The sequence below is a fragment of the Candoia aspera genome, chromosome 4 (assembly GCF_035149785.1).
Source record: "Candoia aspera isolate rCanAsp1 chromosome 4, rCanAsp1.hap2, whole genome shotgun sequence".
Classification (NCBI taxonomy): Eukaryota; Metazoa; Chordata; class Lepidosauria; order Squamata; family Boidae; genus Candoia; species Candoia aspera.
Window position 1 is genome coordinate 60,136,951 of NC_086156.1, and position 25,572 is coordinate 60,162,522.

At 38.5% G+C, this 25,572-nt stretch overlaps 1 protein-coding gene across 6 annotated transcripts in view; it reads right to left on the minus strand.

Moving 5' to 3' along the window:
- TNS3 (tensin 3) overlaps positions 1 to 25,572 on the minus strand; it is a 244,295-nt gene that overhangs the window by 76,550 nt on the left and 142,173 nt on the right. For 3 of the 6 annotated variants that reach the window (XM_063304224.1, XM_063304223.1, XM_063304221.1), the window contains 6 exons: positions 22,855 to 22,967; positions 22,202 to 22,262; positions 21,707 to 21,782; positions 18,881 to 19,010; positions 17,612 to 17,677; positions 15,489 to 15,593 (listed from right to left, as the gene is read on the minus strand). In XM_063304224.1, coding sequence (XP_063160294.1) covers positions 15,489 to 15,593; positions 17,612 to 17,677; positions 18,881 to 19,010; positions 21,707 to 21,782; positions 22,202 to 22,262; positions 22,855 to 22,967 — 551 coding nt within the window. The remainder of the gene's footprint in view (positions 1 to 15,488; positions 15,594 to 17,611; positions 17,678 to 18,880; positions 19,011 to 21,706; positions 21,783 to 22,201; positions 22,263 to 22,854; positions 22,968 to 25,572) is intronic. The other 3 variants (XM_063304226.1, XM_063304222.1, XM_063304225.1) reach the window with 3 other exon arrangements.

Consider the following 25,572-nt stretch of genomic DNA (forward strand, 5'->3'; position numbering starts at 1 on the left):
ATGTCTTTAACTGAATCAATGCCAGAATCTTTTTTGTAGCATGCATGAAACCAAAATAAGAAATCATGAAGAGCTGTTTAGGCAAGTCCTTGCTAAGGGCAATGCTGTAACCATGTGCATAGTTCCTCTTCCATGTAGTAAGCAAACACACACCAGCCCTTCATGCTCCTGGCAGCAGCAACACTGGCAAGCAGACAATGCAAATAATAGAAGTCTGAACACGCCGTGCAATGCTTTAACAGTATGTACTACCCGTGCAAGCAAGCAAAGATGTCCCACCAGAATTGCCACTTACAGGTTTCCATTATAAAACAAGCAACAATTGATTTTGCTGTGGCAATAAAGTAGAGTGCAGGACAGATTTATTCTATTTTGCATCCATTTCAAAGTGGATTATGAAACCCACAGGGATACTATATTCCATTCCATGATGTTCAAGGAGCTTTTACAGCTCTTTCCAGAAGTTACCAAGAGGCGATAATTTTGCCTCTATTCTTTCTGAAGCATTTCACTTAATACAAATAACCCATGTTATTTAACAATCCAACAGACAAAAGGGACTTGTTCTTTAAAGCACTTAGAACAGGAAAGAGTCCCATGGCATATTAAAGAATATCACATTTATTATCACATATTATTGTATAATACCATATATTATCAAATAGCATATGTGTAAAACCACAGGAATATGTGCTGAAATAACCCCTCCTCCGGGGTGCTGGAGTCATGGAATCTCTAGTCTCAGGGCATGACCTAAGAAAACAGTTCTATATCTCTTGTCTGGGAGCTCAAATACAGAAGATGTATGTCACTCATACATTACTGTCTTGTAGTACACAACCACTTAGGTATTAACATTTGCTAGTATTTAAGGCAGATACTCAAACTATGGGTAACCACCCCTGGGAGGTCATAAGCCAATTTCACATGGACTCACAATTCTTCGGGCCTCATACTCCCAAGACAGGAGTGTTACCAATATCATCAGTAGTTGCAGGTCTTTAGTTGCTGCTCTACTGGTGGAAAAGAAAAATATAAAGCAGTTGGGGGCAGGGAAGGGGAGAAGATGGCAATAACCAGCTTGTGCAAGAAGAATGAATAGTGTTCTTCACAAATCTTGGAAATTTGGGGCCCACCGTGGACAGAGGCTACTAATATAAAAACCAAAGTTATCAGCCAGAGAATAGAACAGATAGCCAGCTTCTCTAGGCCCTAATGGGCCCTGACCTTGCATACATAGGCCTGATGGCTTGCACATGCAATAGTGCAATACTGTCAAAACTGGCTCCTGCCTTGTCTGGATTTGCCCAAACGAAGTGAACAGTAAGGAAGATGACCTTGACGGAAATATGCAAGAACTGTTACCTAGGTATATGGAGCTAAAACAGAGGAGGAAGAGAAGGTGCAGCACAGTCAGATTTGCAAGATTCTGTTATTACAGCCAATCTCAATAAAAGTAGCTTTCCTGTGGAGTGGATTTCATGATCTGGTTCACCTAGTTGGGATGACATCTACAGGTAGTCCTTGACTTACAACCATTCGTTTAGCAACTGTTCAAAGTTACTACAGCACTAAAATAAGCTACTGATGGCCGGTCCTCGCAGTTACGATTGTCGCAGTGTCCCTGTGGTCACATGATCAAAATTCAGGCACTTGACAACTGGTTCACGCTTACAACAGTTGCAGCATTCCATGGTCACGTGATCGCCATTTGCAACCTTCCCAGCTGGCTTCCAACGAACAAAGTCAATGGGGTAAGCTAGATTTGCTTAACAACTGCAGCAAAAAGATCATAAAATTGGGCATGATTCACTTAACAACTGCCTTGCTTAGCAACAGACATTCCAGTCCCAATTGTGTTCATAAGTCGAGGACTACCTGTATAGGGAGTTTTGTGTGTCTATGCACCTCTCACATCACAACAGCAACGTGACTGGCTGATGATTTCTTGCTGGCTGGTGACTTCTGGTGTGGCTTCTAGTATATCAGTAGTCTTTGGTATAACTGACAGTGAAATGAATTATTAATGAAATTCTGTGTTAGTAATATTAGTAAATATGTAAACATTTGTTGTTGGGTGGTAAAAGGAAAACTGAAGATGGCAAATTTATTAGGCGCTCTGATAAAAGGAAGCCTAACTCAAGAAATATTATGTATGTTACACAACTTTTGGGTTCACAAGTGTTTCTACCAATGAAAAAGAACCTCCTCAGTATGTTAGTTGTCAGAAAAAGCTGGCCATCAAGAGTACGAAGCTAAGCAAACCAAGTGAGCATCTGGAAACCATGCAGACTTAACTAACAAACTCAAGATGTTTTATTCAAAGAAGAGATGAGGTGAAGAAATAAAGTGGGAGTCTACTTAAAGATTGTCCCTTCAAAATCACTTCTCACTTATTATTTTACATGCAAAATTACCCAGTGAAACAAGTCCCACTCAAGTGGAGAAGGTTTAATTCTTCCAGTAGCTATTCGTATCTTCTTCATCAACATCATTCACATTATTCATGGGAGGTTACACAAATTTGTTTCATTATTTTAGAGGCCCATAGCATGACACCGTTTGAGAACCCCACCTTCTCTGTATCAGAAGAGTTTCCTGTTTTGCTTCAGAAGATTAAACGGCTGCCCCCATGAAAAATGTACAATAGCTTATAGTGTTCCAAAAAGGTAAATACTCCTTTGTTTAAAACAGTTTTTAAAAATGAATGATAGGAGTCTTGAAAAGGCAAATAAGCTTGTCATTTTGCCTGCCTAGTACTTAGCCACATCCCTTTCTTAAATCTTACTGTTGGGAAGTTTCTGTTACAACGGTCTCTCTCTCTCTCTCCCCCCCCTCCTCACCCCCCCACCACCCCCGCTCTGTCATTGCCCAGCCTCTTCCAAAGCCTAGAAGCCATTTCCAATTTGGCCACAGATTAAAGTTATAAAACAAATATGTGCAAGCATTGTATACTGGAAATACTTTTTTTTTTTTGCAAAGTAAACTGGGGAACATTATATTAATAGAGCAATTTTTTATTTTTATTTTATTTATTATTAAATTTAGCCACCACCCATCTCCCCCCAAATGGGGGACTCTGGGTGGTTTACAACAAAATAATTGTTGTAATGATTTATTCTGTGATCATCTTCGAAATACACTGTCAAAATATGTCACAGTACTTTCTTTTTTTCCAACAAAATTGCCATCTGTAAAAATGGTAGATTCAACCAGCTGTCCCTTCCAACAAACACTCCCCAAACCCCAAAGGCATAAAAAATGCTAAACTCTTAAAAATGGTACTGAAAATCAATCCCTTTTCTTCCCATCAGAAAATAGTGACTTTGGCACCTTCTTGAGTTGGCCATAAGTTGCCCCCCACCAAAAAAAATACATACTATCTCAACTCCATCATGAGGCAGTTCTTTTCTTTCTGAGAACTTCATCTATCTGAACAACGGCTCAAAAGATACTGTGCAAGCCCACCTGTTTCTCTGTCCCACAGCTATCTCTTTTTCAGTTTTCAGTATTTTAGAAAGGACACTTAAAAGGCCATCCTGCAGATAAACTCATGCACTGTAGGGTGAGCAACGGCAGTTGTGACCCAGTTTTCCAAAGAGGGAGAGGAAGTAACTATCAATTCTAATTTGCAGAATCTGCGCCACTTCACATAGGAAACATCTAGGAGGTCACAGTGTTTCTCCCCTTACAGATATTCAAACTCATGTACACACAGACAATGAAACAAATAAATCTCTGTCTTCAGGCAAAGCCGTGCAAGTCCAGAACTACATTCCTGAAGAGACTGCGTCTTGTTTGTTTTGTTGTTTCTATGTTTGGCTTCTTTGGTAAACACAAGTTCCAATTCTTTACAAATTAATGTATAAATATGGCATTTCACATACATGCACACTCACACTCCTGTAAAGAAAATAGTATCCTACCTTTAAAGAATTACTGTAGTCCGGTCACTTTGAAAGGCAGTAAAAATGTAAGCTTATTTAAAACCAACTTAATATTCCTCTTAAAAAAATACACGAAAGGGGGGAAAATAGGCATTGAAAAAGTGCTATCGTTTTATTAGCTGTTTCTTAATTTCCACTGCAGCAGCTGCTGAAAATAACCCCTCTCTTCCTGGAGCAGCATAAAACTTTGGATTCAGTTAGGAAAGACAGTGTAAATGTAAACACATGGGAGGAGTCAGAGGGTACAATGAGGTTCAATGAAATTTGAACCTTCGTAGAGCCAAATAAAAACTGAAGCAGCCCCACAGAAAAATCTAACAAGCTACATATTAATGTTCTTGTGGATAGCTCTTTTTCTTCCCTCCCACAGCTCACTCTGAAGTTTAACTCACCTGATAAACCATGAGCTCAGCCTTGATTCTTGCCCTAGCAAATGACACAGGCAGCTTTGTAAAATATTTTTACTAAGCAAATACTTGTTTGGGATTACCAAATCTTTATTCAGCCCACATTCTAGTTTATGCCATATCTGTGGACAGGCTTCACAAAATTTTTATTTGGCAGCAACTACTGTATTAATGACATGAGCCCCGCTTGGTGCAGAGTGATAGGTGGCAGTATTGCAACCAAAACTCTCCCCACAAACCGAGTTCGATCCCAGCAGCTGGATTCTCTCTCAGGTAGCTGGCTCAGGTCGACTCAGCCTTCCATCCTTCCGAGTGTTAATATGTTTTCTACTACAGATTAAGGTTACTATGGTAACTAATCATAAGAGGTTGAATTTAATTGTCCCCTTTTCGGATGTTAATTTTTGCACCTGGGGGGAAGAACTTGCCTGGACTTGTTTTAGTTTCAGTTTCCCTTCTGTGTAGGCATGTAGAGAGTTAAGCAGCTCTCACTGAGAGCCTGTAAGAATGCAGAAGCTTTTAAATATGTTTGTTTTCTGTAAATAACTTTATTTTTATAGAAATGCCTGGTGTGTGACTTTTCTGATCTCTCCTGGGCCAAATGCTTTCCTAGCAATCTGCTAACACCGAGGTGGGTAAAATGTGTACCCCGCTTGCTGGGGAAGGGGATGACTGGGGAAGGCAATGGCAAACCACCCCGCTATAGTCTTCCAAGAAAACGTTGCAAAAGCGGCGTCCCCCCAAAGGGTCAGACATGACTCGGTGCTTGCACAGGGGACCTTTCACCTTTCACACTGTATTAATGACCCTCTGCTACTCCACCTTCCAAAATTCTGGCTTTTCCTCTCATCCTTACAATGAATAAAATTCAGTTAAATAGAGTCACCTCAACAAGATCTAGAGCAAATCATATTTTCGAGCAGCAGCTGTCCCCAACTTCACCACAGTCCACAAACCTTCCCCCTAAATCCTATAAATAATCTGGGGATATTCTTAGATGATAAAGCATCTGCAACAAGATAGCTATGCTACCAAGAACTTTTTTTTTTTTCTGACTCTGGATTTTGAACCAGAAAAGGGACTGCCTGTGAGGATCTGGAAGTTCCATTAAGACTCAACGTGCTTTTTAAAAATTCAGATGTGATAAAAATAAAATAAAAATAAAATTGTTCTACAGTGTCAGAAAAATTGAACACCTGCTTAACTGTGATCACCATAAAGGTGATTGACATAAGTTACAAAACAACTTTGAAACCTGAATGATAAAATCCAGAATTCAAAGCTGGCATCTTGAGAAACAACATGTCCTTAGACAACACACTGAGGAGGATATTAACAGCAAGCAGCAAAGGGATTCTGACAGTTCACACTGCCCTTACTACTCCTTTCTCACTTTTGAGTGCAGAACAGGAAAATAGGCAGATAGTATTCCTTTCCCCACGGCACTGGAGTTGGCTCAGGGCCTGTCAGTTATTGATATATTGCTAGTAATATAAATAACAATAATATTATCTTTCCAAAACTGATAGGCAAGATGTGGAAAGCATTGTTTTTTGGTTTTAGCAACTGAACTCATTGGGAAGATGATTCATTTGAAGAATATCGGCAGAATCAGGAGGAACAATGGTCATAAGAAGCAGTTCAAGCCTGGGAGTCATGCAGCTGTGTGACAGGCAAGGAAGCAAGCTCAAGAGCAGTGAAGAACAAACCTTATGAGTGACAACCAGGAGGCCAAATAGAGCTAGAGGAAAAGTAAGCTAAATATATAAAGCAATGTATGAATCAGTGACTCAAATAATGAATTAGTATTGACCATTCATAAAGTTCTTGGTCAGTCAAGAACTGACACTAATACAGAAAAGTCAGCTTGGTTGTTGCAGATCTTTATTTCTTACTTCTTATGAACTTGTAGCTATATCTGTAGATTACTTCAGATTATTGTGGACCTTTATTTATTTAAATTTATGGTCCAAGACTAATAAATTATGGTCCTATGATCTCAATTCAAACTCTAGAAGATGAGATTCTTACTCATCAGGCTCCTCTATTCAGATTACCTTCAGATTGTCATAGCCTCCCTCATATTAGACCCAAACCCTAGCTTGACAATAATTCTGCCAAAGTCAAAAAGGCCCTGCTCCTGGTAGTAAATGCTTTCAGACTTAACAGCTTTTTCAGGTATCTTCCAATCACTTTAGAGCAAAAGAACTACATAGCCCTTCTAAAATAATAATGTTGAAAAAGGGAAGCTATAAGAAATGAGTGGAGAAGCTTAATTGCAGCTGCTAAGCTCAAGAACCTTTTTTGGTTCTGATACTTAATTAACAGTTCCCTTGATGATGGAGGTCTTGGTCCAGCCAGCCAAGTATGTGTAAAATTTTGGAAGAACATTTCCAGAATATTTTCTCAATAGAATCATTGGACAAGCCACTTGTGACTTACTCTTGAAATGTTCTCCCTGGCTGGCCTCCCACGCCCACATCTGAGGACAAGGACTTCATTTTACAACAAAAAGCTGGAAAAGCCCTGGAAGCAGATTTTATCCACTTGGAATTATTAAGGGAGAACAAGGTCTGGTGGATGCTGGCTGTCCTATTCACACACAGCTTAGCACGTTTTCCTTCTTACTTCAGCTGCACCACTGTTATCCCATTCTACAAAATAAAGGAAATAGATTAGATTCTGCAAATCCAGACCCATTAGCTTGCCTAATAATATCAGCAAAGTACTTGCTAAATTCACTTGAACTAATAGACTGGGTTGAAAGTGAAAACAGCCTCCTTGAAAAGCAGGCCAATTTTAGACGAGACCAATGAGCTCTTGCTCGCTATCTAGTTCTCTACCATTTAGCTGAGAAATGCTCTTCCCAGCCTGGAGGCTCTGTTTTTGCATCCATGGCTGATTTTAAATCAGCCTTTGGCTTAATTCCAAGGAAGAGGCTGTGGGAAAAACCAAGGATATCCTCAACAGATAAAAAGTTATTTCTTCTTATTCTGTCTTTCCACTTCAATAGCACTTGAGAATCAGATGCTCCCCCTTGATAAATCTCTCTGGAGCTGGTTATCTTCAGTAACATCATAAAGCCCATTGTGACTGTTAATTACACCATCACATTCAGCTTCAACAAGCCTGATAATATTACATATATGTCTATGCAGAAGTAAGGAATACTGACTTTATTCCCAGGTAATTTTATATAGTATATGGAGTAATTTAATATATGGAGTAATTTAACTCCAAGGCTGGAGTTAAAATAGCTGGAAGAAACATTAACAATCTCAGATATGCAGATGATACCACTTTGATGGCTGAAAGCGAAGAGGAACTGAGGAGCCTTTTGATGAAGGTGAAAGAAGAAAGTGCTAAAGCTGGCTTGCAGCTCAACCTCAAAAAAACCAAGATTATGGCAACCAGCTTGATTGATAACTGGCAAATAGAGGGAAAAAACCTAGAGGCAGTGAAAGACTTTGTATTTCTAGGTGCAAAGATTACTGCAGGTGCTGACTGCAGTTAGGAAATCAGAAGATGTTTAATCCTTGGGGGAAGAGCAATGACAAATCTCAATAAAATAGTTAAGAGCAGAGACATCACACTGACAACAAAGGTCCGCATAGTTAAAGCAATGGTGTTCCCAGTAGTAACATACGGCTGCGAGAGCTGGACCATAAGGAAGGCTGAGAGAAGGAAGATAGATCCTTTTGAACTGTGGTGTTGGAGGAAAATTCTGAGAGTGCCTTGGACTGCCAGAAGATTAAACCAGTCCATCCTCCAGGAAATAAAGCCAGACTGCTCACTTGAGGGAATGATATTAAAGGCAAAACTGAAATACTTTGGCCACATAATGAGAAGACAGGACACCCTGGAGAAGATGCTGATGCTAGGGAGAGTGGAGGGCAAAAGGAAGAGGGGCCGACCAAGGGTAAGGTGGATGGATGATATTCTAGAGGTGATGGACTCGTCCCTGGGGGAGCTGGGGGTGTTGATGGCTGGCAGGAAGCTCTGGTGTGGGCTGGTCCATGAAGTCACGAAGAGTCGGAAGCGACTGAACGAATAAACAACAACAATTTTATATAAGATTAATGAGGGCTGGAGGAAACTGCACCAAAACAGCAGAAGCGAATACTGGTCAAGATAGTATTAATTTCATGAAAATCATTACATGCCACCTTGCATCTAAAATTCTTCTGACATCTAATATTAATTATATTTTTACAGTTATTATTCCCACAATTTTTGAGCTGAAAAATAAAAAGACAAACATTTTGTGAAGAGGCAGATATCCTGATTTAAGAGTTACAAACACTGTTACAAATACATATACTGAAGAAGGATGAGGCTGATACTCACAAGCCAAACACGTATGCATTTTCCTCTAAGTTTCATGAAATGTTAATTAATTCAGCAGTAAGTTTATAATTGGAATACACAACTAAAAAGGAATAGCTCTTTTGTAGATCTTAATTCTTAGCATTCTCTCTTGAAAATCTATGGGAAATAAATTGAGACTCATGCTTTGCTAGCAGTCAGAATGAACCACTCACTGAATTCATGTCCATATTGATGGAATTCATGATGACTGTCCAGTGTTTAAAAAGTGATGATTTCATTAAAGCAAGACCTGGCTCCCAAAATGTGGTGTACAGGTACTCCTCAATTTACAACAGAAATTGGGACTGGAATTTCCATCGCTAAGTGATGCAGTCATAAAGCACGATCGCATTGCTTAGCGATGGCAATCCCTGGAGTCTCAGTTGTCATCATTAACTGAATCCTATGGTTGTTAGGCAACCAAAGTCAGGAAGCAAGTCCACAGGCCCATGGGCAGGTAAGTGGCTGCTGCTGGGTGGGGGAGGGAGCAAGGAGTATGGGGGAGAGTCAGGGAGGGTGCAAGGGGGTGCACAAGAGGCACCATGTGGGTCAGAGAGGGTGCACGAGGGTGCAAGGGGATGTGCAAGAGGTGCCACACAGGTCAGGGAGGGTGTGCAAGAGGCACTGCCTGGGTCAGGGAGGTTGTACAAAGGTGTGTGAGAGATACTGCACGGGTCAAGGAGGGTGTGCAGGGGGGTGGGTTGGGGAGGGTTCACAAGTGGCCAGTGCAGTGCAAGTGCAGAGGGGCTGGGGCGGGTGCATAGGTTGGGGAGACTTACCCCAGCAGCTTGTGACCTTCCCTGCCAGCTTCCCCATTGACTTTCTGGGGAAGCCAGCAGGGAAGGTTGAAAATGGCGATCACGTGATTGCGAGGCCCTTGGCAACCAGTTGTAAGTGCGAACAGGTTATCAAGTACCCAGATCGTGATCACGTGGCCGTGAGGGTGCTGGGATGACTGGAACTCCAAGGACTGGTCGTAACCACCATTCGTTCAGTGCCATCGTAACTTGGAACAGTCGCTGACCAAATGGCCATAGGTTGAGGCCTACCTGTGAACTTTCAATAGATCTTTCTTGCCAGAACTGCTGGTAATTTCAAGCAAGAGACAAAATCTATTTGTAAGGAAAGGCCAATTGTCTGGTAAAGAGGGAACTTTAATTATGAAGCTTTTTTTCAGAATATATGTGAAAAGATTGTTTTAGCCAACTGGAGATCTTTGTTAAAGCTGAACTGACTATAATTATTATTATTATTATTATTCCTCCTCCTTTTATATATTTTGGCCAGCTCAAGGTGGTGAACATTCCTAATACTTGTGCCTCCTATTTTATGGTTTGGGCTGAGAGTGACTGGCCCAAAGTCACCCAGCCAGCTTTCATGGCTAAAGCAAGCCTAGAACTCACAGTCTCCTGGTTTCTAGGCCTGCACCTGAACCACTGCACCAAACTGGCTATACTATATATACTATGCTAAGAGTGGACCCTCTGCTTAAATGTTCAGAATTTCTTTTGCTCTCCTTGCTCATAGATATCTTCTATATCTCCCAAGTCAGCTTCAGAATGTAGATGATGAATATTAGATTTCTAAATGTTTCTCAGATTCACCAAATCCTAGCTACTAGTAACTGATATCCAGTAATACCTCATATTTGACATGGATATTTGACAGATACAATATCATATGCAGATATTTTAGAACTAGCAACCTTATAAAATTCCACATTTGTCACTTTTCAAATATGCTAACAATCCATACCATTTAACATTAGAAAAAATAATTTCGTGTTCCAAATGTGAACAGAAATTTCAAACAAAAACTTTCATTTTAAAATATAAGCAAATTAATTCCTTTTGTTGTAAAAAAATTAATAATGTAACCAACTCTTAAACCCAGTATTGCAAATTTGCTATCTAAGGTCATAAGAATCAAGTTCACAGACAGACCTTTCAAAATCTACAGAGCTAAACACAGACCAGAAGCTCACCAGCCTAAACTTGTGCACTGTTTACTGTAGCCAAAGAAATATTTAAAGCCACACATTACTATAGTAACACAGATAACTAATGTTTCAAAATAGGATGTAAGATTTACCAAAACCATGCATGTGGGAAAAGACTGTTTTCATCTCATTTGTATGTATTCAAGCGTAATGAAGTTGAAATATCCACCTTTGATTTCTTTCTTCATGGTATTATCATAAAAGGAAAAAAGACCAATAGCAATGCCAGATAACACAGTAAGACATTTAAAAAGAACAAAAATGCATTTCTGTGGGTATACCTGATGGAAAACATAGTAGGCACCCTTTGAAGCCAACATGGTGAAATCCTATAATTCACTGTTTTTGCCCTGTTTGCCAGATGTGAATGGAGGGGGAACAGAGCAGTACATAGTAGTTTGAATTTTAAAATACTGTTCTGTCTTGCCTGCCAAATCTCTAACTCCCCTTCCCCTCTCATACTGGATTAAAAGAAAAACACCTAACATATAGTTCGAGAATCAAAACCACAAGTTATTTGGTCACTCCCAAAGTATATTCAACTTTGCTTACCAGAAATGGCACTGTTTTTGTTGGTTGGCTTTTGCATTCCTTCCAAGACATCAGAGCCAAAGCAATTTTGTCCTAAACCTAGAGTTTTGTCATACTGAAGCAGCTCTCTAGGAAAACAAGTATTTCATTATGCAAGGGGGCACCTCCCCATTCAACAGCTGTATCCTTCAGTTTAAAATGAATAGGAAAAATTGTGATGAAAAATGGCCATAAAAGAAAAGAAGCTTGTCCTGGATAAATTCCTGATGGCCAGAAGTTATTACATGGTACTCTAAAAATGGCCCAGTAAGACTAGGAAGTTTCTAAAGGCTTGGTTATCAGTGTGCATGGCCATAATTTCTAGCTGTGAGAGGATTTTTCTAAACCTCACCAATGTTAGCCATACTATTTTCCATTGGTTATGCTAAAGTGGCCCTCTCTTTTAAAATGCAAACATACACATCATTTTTTCACAAGTGCTGGTAAAGTTACAAACAGTGCTACAATATAATAATCCAGGTTCACTTTTAACCTACAACAAGGCACAATGATAAAAAAAGTAACTTGGAATGTCTCAACTATCCTTCTTTAAAAATCTGTTTTGATGTATTTGTGCAACTGCCCTGCCTGCATTATTACTCACTGCTCCTTTCCAGCAATTTAGCTTCTGTACATTACTCAATTTAAAACAATGAAGCAAAATGGAAAACTGTAAACATACAACAAAGTGTAACAAGATTCCACTCAGGCAAAGATAACTCCTCAGACCTATGAGCTACATCACAAGGGGTCTTTCACAAATGTAAAGGTTTTTCCATTTCTGCATGGTTGTCATTTCCAAATCCCACCAAATTACTAACTATTCTATATTCCTATTCCAGCTTCCAAATTCCACCTCAACATCTGACTCTCAGGAGAGATTTTGGAGTGCCGGAAGGAGCTACAGCTGAGCGGTATGGAGCAAAGCTCATTGCACAAGCCAAGTTGTATCACATAACACTGAATGCAATCCTATGGATTCTCCTGTAATTCTTTTCATTCATTAATATTGTGCTACTAACTATCCACAATTAACCCACCCACTATCTAGCTAGGATGCACTTTGTATGTAGACTGCCATTTCATGCATGTGATGAGTTGGCTAAAAGCTTATATTATAAAGTAGTTTTTAAGATGCTACAAGATTTTGTATCGATTTTGCTACAACATAATAAACAAAGCTATCTTCTGGAAACTCCTCAACATTATCTGGGATACAAAAGTACCTAATTAATAGACAACCCTTAAGTTGTTACTATCCAATCAATCTGATTTTATTTCATTGACCCCAGTCAAGTACTGTTCTATAGTTTGCACAATATGTCACAGCACATCCTCTATTTTTTCTTAGATATTTTAGAATTTTATCTGTTTCTCTTTTTATCCTAATTAATTGTGATTTTGTTTTATGTGCTGGTCTATGACTGAATAAAGATTGATTGATTGATTGATTGACTGACTGATTGATTGATAGACAAATTTGGACAAGCCACATTAATGGGTGCTCAAATTATTTATTTACTAAAGATATTTTTATATTATCTCTGATCACCAACCATTCTGAAGCAGCTCATAATAATAATAAAATAATAGGGCTGTACAGAGCATGCAAAAGAGGTGCTTTATAAAATGTGTTTCCAGGAGCAAAACATCCTTCTTCAGGAGGATCTGCAATCTGCATCCTTCTTCAGGAGCATCTGCAATCTGAAAAGCCTGAATGGCTTGCTTCAAAGGCTGTCTCCTGCTGTTTGCACACGTGTGTGTGTTGACAGCTGCTTCACGTCTACGCATTCACATGTATGTAAGACAACCACAAATGTCCTTTGAAACAGCCACATGAGCTTTCCAAAGGACTGGCTTCTACATCACTTTCAGAAGGATGCTTTGGTCACACTAAAAGTGAACCACCTCTTTCAAATACTATGCACAGTCCTATAAAACAAAACTTCTAAATAAAAACAACACATGTACAAAGCAGTTGTTAATGCAGTGAACATAAAAGCCAGCATTAAAAAAAAATGGTGTGAGTTTATGTGTGTGTTTAACAGCTCTCTAAAACACAAGGGCTTGGAATGCTGCAGAAACAATCCATTTCGGTGGTGTCACCAAGTCACAACCTGAAAGCCACAACACAAAAAGCAGAACTTCTCCCAAAGAGTTTTATTTCACTTTAGAACTCCACATATCAACACTTTACGTTGGCTTTGTAACAGGCCAGCAACTAGTGCAGTTCTTTTAGCACAGGTGTAATATGTGTGTGGTAAGTCACTCAGCCATTGCATTCAGCACTGTTTGAAGCTTCTAAATCAGTCCCAAGAGCAGCTTCACATAGAAGGCTATGCCCTTACAAAACATTAAGAGATAATAATTACGTGGGTTTTTAGACAGCTTTCACTATATTTTATTCATCCAGCCAATATGTTCAATCATTCAACTACATTTATGAGAAATGGTAATTTATGAAAATGGAATCATTTTGGCTAAGGGACGAATAAGACAGACTTGCAGCTTAGTCCTCTTGACTAAGTCATTGGTGGCATTCAGGAATGTGCATTACTGTAAAAAAGCAAATTAACTGTCTGATTTATGGAATCGGCAAAGATATTGCTTACTGATTCAACATGTTCATTTCTCTACTGCATCCATTAGTTCTGTCAAAAGATTTAACTTCTTAAGGAAGACTTAAATGTTATAAAAAAGACCTTTCATAAAACCAAAATAGCAGTTGTGTTGAATGCTACTGGGAGTAGTAAAGTTGGGCTAAAGCTCTTGAATATGCTCACAGAAAAAGTAACACCGATTTAGTGGAAATGCAAACTGGCTAGAAAATATAGACAAAATATGTTTGACTACAAGCAAAATTATATGAAGTACAATGAAATAATGAAACATATGAGCTCATTTGAAATATTATTCAAATGAGTCAAGAAAAAGCAACAGAGCAGAAGAAAGCTGCCCAGAGGATTTATGGCCTTGGGGATATATGATGTTGTAGAACCTGCTATTACCTCTAATAGGAACCAAACCTTGTGTGAAATGCTGCTGAACAATGTACTACAGCTGGGACAGAAGCCAGAGCATAGAAAAGATCTGAGGCAAGGGTCCAGGGCAAAATGCTCTTCCCTTTGGACAGCCCTGAGAAAGAGGAACATAACATTTTGAACATGTGGATTCTTTGCAGGATGCCAGTATGGGATCTTAAGCCTGCCATTGTCTATTCACATCAAATTAATACCTAACATGTCCCCAATTAACACTGTATAGTACTTTTGTAAAATTTTGATTGTCATAAACCCCATATAAAAAGTCTTGGAACTGTATCTCAGTGACACCAAATTGAAAAGGGTATTGTCTACAGAAACATAAAAACCAAGTAAGGAGCCCAACCCATGATGGCCATTTCCTAAAAATTCTACTTCCTCACCAATTTTAAAAACTTCTTTTTTAGGAAAGAAGGAAGGGGTCTGTTTGTTCATTCAGAGAGCACCAGAAGCTAGGGGGAGAGAAAATTCATCAGTTTGCAGTTCTGAAGTAGAGAACGTGATCACTGATGACTAGAATTCTCAGAGCTCAGTGCTGGTTTTAACCTAGAAAGCCTGATGTGGCTTGGCAAGCTGCCTTCAAGACCACCTCCTTCAGCTGAAATTAATCTGCTTGATAAGAACATCTTGGGAAAAACTGCTCAAAGTTCTCTGCTATTGTAAATGTGTCAAGAAAAAGCAACAGAGCAGAAGAAAGCTGCCCAGAGCTGAGCATAGGAGAACTTGTTTCTGTGTGATGGCCCTCCTACCATGGAAGATCCTTTGTGGAAGCTAGATGAGCCTTCCAGAAGTGTTTTTAATTAGTTGAGAGAACGCTATAGGACACTACATTGTTTCAGTTATGTTATTGGTTTCTTGTTGCTGCTGCTGCTGTTGTTGTTACTATTATTAACATTACTATTATTACTATTATAAACATCCATGGATGTTTTTATGTTTACAATCACATCTCCCCTTCCCTATATGTACCATATTGGAAAGGCTGACTGAAAAGAAGAGAGAAAAATGTTTTAATAGCATTTATCGTGTAACCTGCAATTAGCGCTGTGAAACAGAACCTCCTTTACTGCTTTTAAATCTGGACCCTATCTGTTCTTATAATGGAAATCACTGCTATACTTCCTTTAAAGTGATTTTCCCCTTTCAGCACACTCACCTTCACCATCAGGACTCATACATTCATAAGAATCCCAGCGAACCAAAGAATCTGAGTTGTTATAGTCTACTATTATTCCACGGTCATTTTGTAGATGTTCATATCCTGAAATAGTGGAACAACATGGATTCACTGAAGATGCTCATACACATCATGAGTTTCTATATAATAAAACTTGATTCAAACAAATCGGAAAAGCAAGAACATATATATCACTTCAAACAGATGCTCTAGATATAAATTCTTTCCCAGATCAAGCTTTCTATAGGTGGAAGAGTTAACACCACAACAAAAATACTCCGATCTTTCTCTCTGAATTTTCCACAGGCAAGCAATTTTAGTGAGAAGAACGAACATCTTCAGTGAGGATATCTATTGTTTAAAATAAAGTGTTGCATACCTTTTACTACTGATTTTTGCACATTTGAATCAGATCTAAAAATGGCAAATCAGCTATTGAAAAGCTGAATAAACTAAACTTAGAAAGTGATTTTACATATCATTAGACTGATTATTTCTAGTAATATCTAGTACCTCCCCCTATACAATTGGTATAGTCCCACATCCTAACAAGGAAGCAGACTAAAATTACTCTGAAGATCAGCCTTTAGGCTCCTGCTTCTCCTCTTCCTGCCCTGTTCCAATCAGTGCCATAAAAATATCTCTGGTAGTGAACCTGTATGCAAGGTTAGGGAGCAAATAATAAAGATGCTGAATGGAATTCCTCAATCCAATCTTGAAAATATGCACAATTCTGTACCTACACATATGAAAAAATAACCCATGCTTTGCATGCAAACACGTAGATCATATGAATCCAAAAGGGCCATCGATCTGACTTATAAGTCAGGCCAACTAAAGAAAAGTTTTTTTTTCTTTTCTTAACATTTATAAGCTTATAGCTGGCTGCACTAAGTGTCTTTTAAGGCAGGGGGTCAGAGTAGCATGGATGAGGAAAGTCTTCATTGATTGCAGTGAGTATAAATGTGATAATACATTTTATTTAATACAAGTTTAATATAATAATAATAATAATAATAATAATAATAATAATAATAATAATAATAATAAAAATCTCCAAATTGTCCAGCAAAGAAAATGCTAGTTTGGTCTAGTGGTTAAGGCTGTCGGCTAGAAACCAGGAGGTTGTGGATTCTAGTCCCACCTTAGGCATGAAGCTGGCTGGGTGACCTTGGGCCAGTCACTCTCTCTCTCAGCCCAACCCAACTCACAGGGTTGCTGTCGTGGGGAAAATAGGAAGAGGAAGAAGTATTAAGAATGTTCGCTGCCTTGAGTTATTTATAAAAATAATAATGGCAGGATAGAAAATAAATAAATAAAATAAGTAAATAAAACAGATCAACTTTCCAATTTTCTGACAATACTGAGAAATTAAACAGGCTGTTCCATGGTTTGTCTTAATGTAGATTCTTCCCAGATAACTGATTTAACCACCAGTTCTCAACAGGGGCAGATCAGGGAGATAACATCTTTTAGCAAATTAGAACAGTCCATTTAATTTTGTTAACCTTTTTTTAGTGATGGAAGAGAAAAGAAAGATGGATGTAATTGAGATTTAGGGTTAAAGTAGATAGAACTCAGCTTCCATCTCTCTCTCTCTCTCTCTCTCTCTCTCTCTCCCTGTTAAGTAAAAGGATATAGGAAGTTGTACATTTTTCAGCAAGAATGTGGAAAGTGTCAAGTGTCAAGAAAACAAAAGTGTTTCTGAACAGGTACAGAAGAGAAAGGAAATGGGTATAATAGTACCTCTCCCCTCTTCTCTAAACTAGGAGCCTCCACAATAATTCATAGGGAAAACAATGTTCACATCTCCTGTATTGCTTCCAGTCTGACTGCCACTAGGCTAAGAATTTTCCTTAGAATGTTACATTTGAACAAGATTTCAGTGTTGTGTTTTTAAAACACCAGAATCCAATTTTATCTCTAGCATGAATAGAATTCTGAACTATGGGGGACTTGCATGATGTAAAAAGCTGTACTTGGAAGTGAAAATTTAGACACAAGTTAAATGGATCTTAGCTTATGATTATAATTCTATTGACCCTCCTTTGAATAAGACATTGGGATGAACTAAAGTAAATTCCAGATCAGGTTTTACTCACCTGGAATTTTTTCTGGGGATCCTGAAAACACTAGTTCGACCCTTCCATAGTCAGGAAAACGATCATCTATAAAATAAGCACAGCAGAAAATAGCTCGGAAAATTCATTTCTCAGGGTTCTTAAGAAGCACGTACAAAACTTAGGGTTGCATGGTGGATGAATGTCAGACATGCAAATAAAACTCCAGTTCTCCATTCAGTCTTATCCCTGACATTTTTATCCAAAAGAGTTCATAAGTCAAAACTAAATTACAAAACATATTTTAAAAATCAACAGACAAAATTTGGATCTCAATTTAATCTGCAATGTTTCGTCTTTTTTTAAAGGAAATAATTATTTTCTGAATTACTGTCCAAACAAGAAGTAGAGCATAAGAAGCTGGTTTAATAATAAGATTTTATAATAGTCTTATTATTAAGACTATTATAAAACTCCCCAGACTCTATAATAAAGCTGCCCTGTACTGAATTAGCTCAGTATCATTTACACTGACTGTTCAGATTTCAGATAGGAGTCTCTCCTGTTCTACTGAAATTGAACCCAGGTCGTTGTGTGACACACACTCCATATTCTCTTCACAGAGTCCATCTGGAAGTGCTCTTCTGCAAGCCATACTGAAATGAATGGGAGGTACATAACAGCACCGTCATGCACTTACAGTGCTTCTGTTCACCTCAGAAGGGCCTGAGCAGAACCTCAAGGTGGACTGTGCCCAAGAAAGAAAGTTCCCCCCCCGCTAAAACGTTGACAGAGATATGATAGCGATATAAGTTGTTCATAAAGTGTACATTCAATTTTTCATCCATTATCAGCTTTGGGTAAACGCATTTTGAACATTTGTCTAGCACAAAAATCTGCTTTCCAGACTTGCCAAGGTGGGGTGGAGGGGAGAGAAAGGAAAACATAGTAAAACACCATGGGCAATCAATCATAGTTCTTCCTACCACATTCATCCTTTTAAAAAATATAGTCTGTTTCTAGTACTGGGATGAGCAACTGATGGCTCTAGTGTGGTCATTTAAAACAACTGTTTCCAAATACAAGAAACTGAGGGTTCATACATAACTGTTACAGATTCTTAGACTTCCTTTGTGAATTGTATTCAAATTTGTGTATGTCATACTACTTTCTGATCATACATATTGCATATATTATAAAGCCCTTATTGCTCGAAAATGCCAGCTTAGAGATAACCACTTCAAACTTCCAGATAGCAAAGATGCAGGAAATTTCTCCTTTGTAATCTCTCTTTACAAGATGGTGACTTGCCTTTGTTTGCATTATCCAAGTCTTCTTTGCCAAACACTAGACCATATCCTTGAACAGCACCTGTGTGAAACTGCAGGCGGAAAACGTTACCACGAATGCCAGACTGGTACTCTTTATGGTAGCACTTTAGCTGAAATAAATAAATAGATGGATGGGTGGATGGATGGATGGATGGATGGATAAATAAATAAATAAATAAGCGAGCAAGCAAGCAAGCAAACATCCATACATCTCCTGCATTCCTGCAGTTTTATGATCAGCTAACAGATGTGTAGCAAAGACAACAGAAGATTGATTGAGACCTGGGAAACCAAGATACAAAGCCATAGAGCTCATGTGATAGTCTTTGGCAAGTCACTTTTCCTCAGACCAAACTGCCTCTTGATGTTAGCATAAGCAGAATCAGGGGACGGATCGGGTAATGGAAGCAATTGTCCCCAAGCCCAGATATGAAACAAGACCCATCTAAATTACAGTTCAAAATTTGAAATGATCAGATGGGTATATAGTTTTCACTTAAGACAGTAAAATATATCAATTAAACAATATGCCCAGGAGTTATTTCAGTATTCATTCCTGTTTCCTTTAGTCACTACATCAGAAAATGGGGAAATTACATTATTTCTGGATGCAATGAGAAGAAAACAATAACCTTTCCCCCTTTTATCCAGACCTTCAGATTCAAAGTGACTATGGTTGTAAGAATCAAATTGAATGTACCATTTTTACTGATTAAAAAACATTTATGGTCGTTCTTACGGTCCCTATATTATCCAGTTAATACTGTTAACATTCTGTCCAGTGATGCTATAGCAGAAAACAAGTGAATCAATTTCTCTCAGAATGGTGTGTTGTGTTTGACCTGAACTATTTTCATTAGTTCTCCTGGCAGGATGCTCCTCCATCACCATCTGAAAGTATTGGGAGAAGGATGTAACACAGCCTGGCAAGCTTGCAGATAATTAACCTATGGAAGACTATCCAGCCATAGGGCTATTTTTCCTTCTGCAAACTCTAGGTAAATTTATCTAGAAACAGGTTTATACTCAGAGAAGTAACAAGAGGAAGAACAGAAGTATTGGATCATATTCCTGTCCAAAATGAGAAAGATCCAGTGTAGTTTAGTGGTTAATCTGATGGACTAAGAACAAGAAGATCCAGGTTCTAATCCACTCTCAGTCATGGAAGCTGGCTGGGTGACTTTGAGCCAGTCACTCTCTCAGCCCAACATACCTCAGGCATTGTATGATTATACAGTTATTCTGTGCACATTATTTTGGTAGTCACAAGAACGGTACGGCTACTTCCTACCTAAGGAGAACTTTGGAAGTGTGAATTGGTGGGTTAACAGCTGGCTCAATCTCTACTCTCAAAAGCCCCCCTCCTTTTTTCCTTCTTGTATGTAGTTTTCAACTGAATTTTTTCCTTGGCTTGTGGTAGCAAAAATGTTCTTCATTCCAACTGCATATGCTACAGCATATTTTAAGGTGTTCATTACTAGGTATGTCAATGTGGAGAATTCTGGAATGCAATAAAGCGACAAACATGCTGAGACGTGAACTGCTCAGTTCTGTTGATGAACTGAATCAGGATGGTACTATTCTATAGTTACACTCCTTTTACTGCAAAAATATGTATCCTGAAGAATCACAGTCTATGTCAAGAAGATGCATAAACCAGATTTATGCTTTCCGTAACTAAGTCACAGGAAGAGAAAAGAAAAGGATAGTTGCTTTTTAAAAGCAGTTAAGAGTAGAAATTCCCAGAGAGCTGAATTCTGTGCTTAAGCTCACATTTAATATAATTAGTGCAAGCATCCTGCTACTATATTACAAGTTATGAAAAATTAAGTAATAATTTTTGTACTCAAGACATCATTTTTTAAAATTATCTTGACCTTACCTTGTCCCTCAAGACATTATCTTGACCCTGCAATAGTAACCTATACCCACATTGCCACCCAGTGAGACTACTGCAATGGACTCTAGATGAGCCTGTCTCTAAAAACTCAGACCTACAGTTGGTCCAGAATGTAACAGTCTACGTGCTAACCGGCATCCAGTGCTGAAAGACACATACATACTGGCTCCTGTACTGGCTCCTGATTGACTTCTGGATGCAATTTAATGGTTGGGTTTGACCCACAAAGCCATTTATGGCTTGGTACCTGAGTATCTGCAGGACCATTTGCTCCAACCAGAATCAGTCCAACCTATAAGGCCAATGTGGGAAAAACTGCTTATAGACCCCCCCTACACACACACACACTTCAAAGTGTAAAAGGAACTGGACTAGAAGGCACTGCTTCCTCTGGAATAGTCTCTCAGTTGCAATCAGACTTGCTCCTTCATTGCATTCAGAAAGATTATATGAAAGGAGTTATTTTGTAGAGCACTGTAGCTAACATCTTGCCATCAGTGTATTTTTATCAATTAATATTGAACTTCTTTTTAATGATAGTACTGTTTTAGATGTTTTAAACTGTATTGTGGATGCTTTAATGTTTTTTTCATGTAAACTGCTAACAGCTGTTTCTGATTACAATGGGATATAAATGAAATAAATACACACATACATACATACAAATATATTACACTAACTAACCAGGATAAAAAAACAGAGTATATTTTGGAATCAGTTCTTTCCTGCAACTTTTTGCTTGGGTGCATCTTCAGAATATTAGACCTACTAACGTTAGCATAATTTGTATGAGCTGACTAACATTAACTTAAATATGAACTAGTATATTCCTTAAATGCCTCTAGAACTCGTTTTCTTCCTCTGAATTCTATCAACTAGCCAAAAGAAATTTTATGGAACACTCACCATAATATCTCCCTTCAACAGTTGGGCTGGTTCAATTGCAATGCAGACCCTGCTTAGATTCTCTGGCCCTATGCTACTTAAGAAAAGGAAACAAAGAGAATCATGTGAGCCATGCATTTGAAATATTCACAGAAGAAAATCACTTCATCTCCTACAACTCCAAACAACTTACTCTTACGAATTATTACATAGTAAAGATGCAACCCACTTCTGAAAAACCTGCCAAGAAAATTGCAGGGACTTGTCTAGGCAGTCTCCGAGAATTGGACACGATTGAACAGATTAAAAAAAAAAAGATGCAACCCAGCTGAGACTGTATCACCATGCACATCATTCTGCACACCTAAAAATGAATTATTTAAGGAGGAAGTTTAGAACCCAAACTGTGTTTTGCTAGGGGACAACATTCAGTTTTGTGATCTGCCCAATATAATGAAATGATATAGTATACGTAGAAGGCACACATCAGAAGCTGAAGTGCTTGTTTCTACTTACTATACTCCTGATGTATAAACTGGCTGCATGCCCTCATACAACTTCAGAAAGGGTCGACAACCTGAGGGGGGGAAAATCTTACATTTACAAATATCTAAACATTCTTAAGGAACACTATGAATTACATTCAAGCTACTCTTGGCGTACATCAAATGGGTACTGTGGTTTAGAAAAACAATTGACCTGAGTGCTTGGCTCAGCTTAGGAACATAGAGTAAAAAAGTGTAAAGTACAAAATAAAATAAAATAAAATAAAATAAAAGGTATGTTGATCTAACAGCAATGGCCATAGAGTTCTTGGGAACTGGTGCTACTACCTACTGTTTGGTTTAAGTGGATTGCCATGCATGTATGTCTTGATGTATTGAGAGATTAGTCCAGCAAGAAGTAATATTACCCCAGGAAGGAGTCACTGGGAGTTGGGCTGCATATAAATTTAAAGGAAGGAAGGAGTAGGAGTAGTATATTGGTGTGAGAATGTAATGACTGTGGTCAAAGTAATTTGGCCAATATGGCAGTTAACAGGGATTTCAATAAGACAAGCACACACAGCAGGATAAGCAAAGATGTAGAAGGAGATTTTGCCTCTGGTAACAGGTAATGATGAGAAACAAAGACGACTGCAGTCAAAATAAATAATAAAAAACCCTTACCTCCACTCACACCAAAGTTTGGGATTCCATGTAGGATAACATAATGTAGGAAAAGAGGGGTTGTGTTCATTTTTACAGATCCAGAGAGAAGGCCACTCAGAAACTGAATATACCTAAAAAGGAAAAGAGTTGTGGTAAATGAGTAGTGCAAATACGGCATGCAGAAGAAACCTGTAGTGTAGTTTATTATAAAGAAAGTAATAATAACATTGTTAATGTCACTTTGGTCAAGTGCCTGGCTCTGTTCTTGGCTGAACATAAATTGCAATAAAGCAGTATATTATGCTTCCTCTGTACATGCATCCAGAAATAGGGAACCACATCCTTACGATGCAATATCATACTGCAAAAAAAAGTGTAGTGCAGTGGTTAAAGTCTTGGACTGGCAGTGGGGAGATCCAGGTTCAAGTCCACCCTCAATCATGTTTAAATGCACTGGATGACTTATTGCCCATCAACCTACCTAATGGGGCTGCAGGGAAAATGGGAGGAATGAGTGCTATGTACTGCTTTGAGCTCCTGAACAAAAGGTGGGACATACTATACTGTAAATCTAACAAATACATTAGCAGAGTTCTGTGCTTTAATAACGCAATGATGATTGTAAGGGCTTTTCCTAGGCAAGCAGCAGTCTGACAGCAGAAGGGTGCTGAGTGTGAGAAAGGGCATAGATAGCTGTCTATTTGGATATAATATTTCTACTCTGTGAAGATACCCACAAAGTGAATTCCACATCCATAGATACTCTCCAAGCAATAAAGTGAATGCATGAACAGAGGAGAGATGTGGGATGATCAAGTGCACTCCTGATTCTTTGCTGCCCATACATTTTGAATAGTTTCAAAACATAAAATGAAGATTCTTTCAACTGCAGACACAGGAAATATGTGGGAAATTCATTTTGCCCATAAAAGTTCAATTTCTTCCTGCCCTTTTTTAAAGTGGTTACCCCCAAAAAATACATTAAACATGAAGGATGTATACTCTTCCTTATCTAGTCTCTCTATTGCTACAATACACAGGCCTCAGATTCTTGTGGATACTATTGGATAAAAGGAAAACTGTTTTAAAAAAATCAGAACGCTTTATATTGCAGTTTATATTGAAAGGCATTATTATTATTTTTTGCTCCCACGTTCCTGCTCATCTGTGCCCTTCTGGTCAATGTCTACAAGCAACCCAACTTTTTAAATAATGCATGTATTTGTAGAAACAGAGCTGAGTGAGCAAAGCTTTTCAGGCTAAATATTTATTACAGTGTAAAGTTTCAAGGGGATGTGTGTTTCTTTTTCCATGTCAATAGCAGCTGTGTAGGTCTCCAGAGAAAAATAGCAGCTCACTGGGAAAGATTTTATGCAGTGAGAGACAAACAGATGTATTGCCAGATCTGGCTTTCTATCCAACATTGTTATCTCAATTACTACTAAGGCCTCCACCCCTTAAACAAGTTCTAAATTTGTTGAATGCCTTCTGATAAAAGGGATAGGTAACTATAGCTACCAAATCAAGCTACCAACTAATTCCCCATCATCCTCTACTTTTCCTATCAAGCAATGTGATATTAAACTACAAATAATTTATACAATCCAGTTTCTGGATTCAGGTCTTAAAAGTCAATTTATTTTGAATGTGTACCACCAATTTCCATCTGTTCCAAAGCACCCTTTCTCTTAAAACCCAGCATAATAATTTTTATATGGTCTATTTTCTTGCTTCACATTCAGGTAACTATGAGAACAGTTTATGGCTATTTAGAAAAGCATACAACTGCTCCTACAGACTCCAGCCTGCTAGCCCAAACAAATCTCCAGTGGGAACCAAGAACATGTTTAAAGGTCATTTATCTGGCTTGGTACATGGGATGATGGGAAAGAACCAGCTGACACGACCAAATGCATTTATAATTGATTATAATCTACGCTTGTTATGTCATCCGAATGCATCTTTATTTTTTTGAAGAAGTGAGCTTGTTACCACAAACAAACTGGGATTTACTTTTATATCAGGTATACTATTGTTGGTTAGCATCAACAGCACCTGTCATCTTAAAACCAGTATTATCCTAATACCCAAATATAAATATGGTTTGGTTATTTTCCAGAGCTATCTTGGCTGAAAAGGAAATATATAGTTACTGTACAATAAATAACAATGTGCACCTATGTTAATTACTGTGTGCAGAAACTGTACAACCCACAAGAACTAGATCTGAGGATCCAGCTTCCACCAAGGAGTAATCCTCCCTTATTTATTACTGGTACTGAAGCTTGATTTCAGAAGACAGAACTGGTTGTTGGGAAAAGTCTGTTCTTCCCACTATCACCCCCTCACCCCACCACCCCACCCCACCCAAGCTAAGGTCTGTATTTCTTTCCTCTACTCTTAGGAAAGCTGTCAGGGCCTATCCACTAGAATGCAACTAAGCTCATTTTTTGCCCTATCTCCTGGCAGTTAAATGTCTGAAATCTCTCTAGAGGACTTGATTGAGAGGCAAAAGACAGACATTACAGAAGTCACTTCTACCATCTGATTGTACAGGACATGCTCTAAGACTATAGAGAAAGGTGGAACATACTGGTTCTTGGTAGAAGGACAGGCGGAAGAGCTGACGTTCTTCTTTCCAAAGCTCTATATTGATAGACCTTCAGGTATTGGTTTTCACAATAGTGATAATGGTGTCTGCCCAACCAGTTCATTCTGACACAACTTGTTATAAAT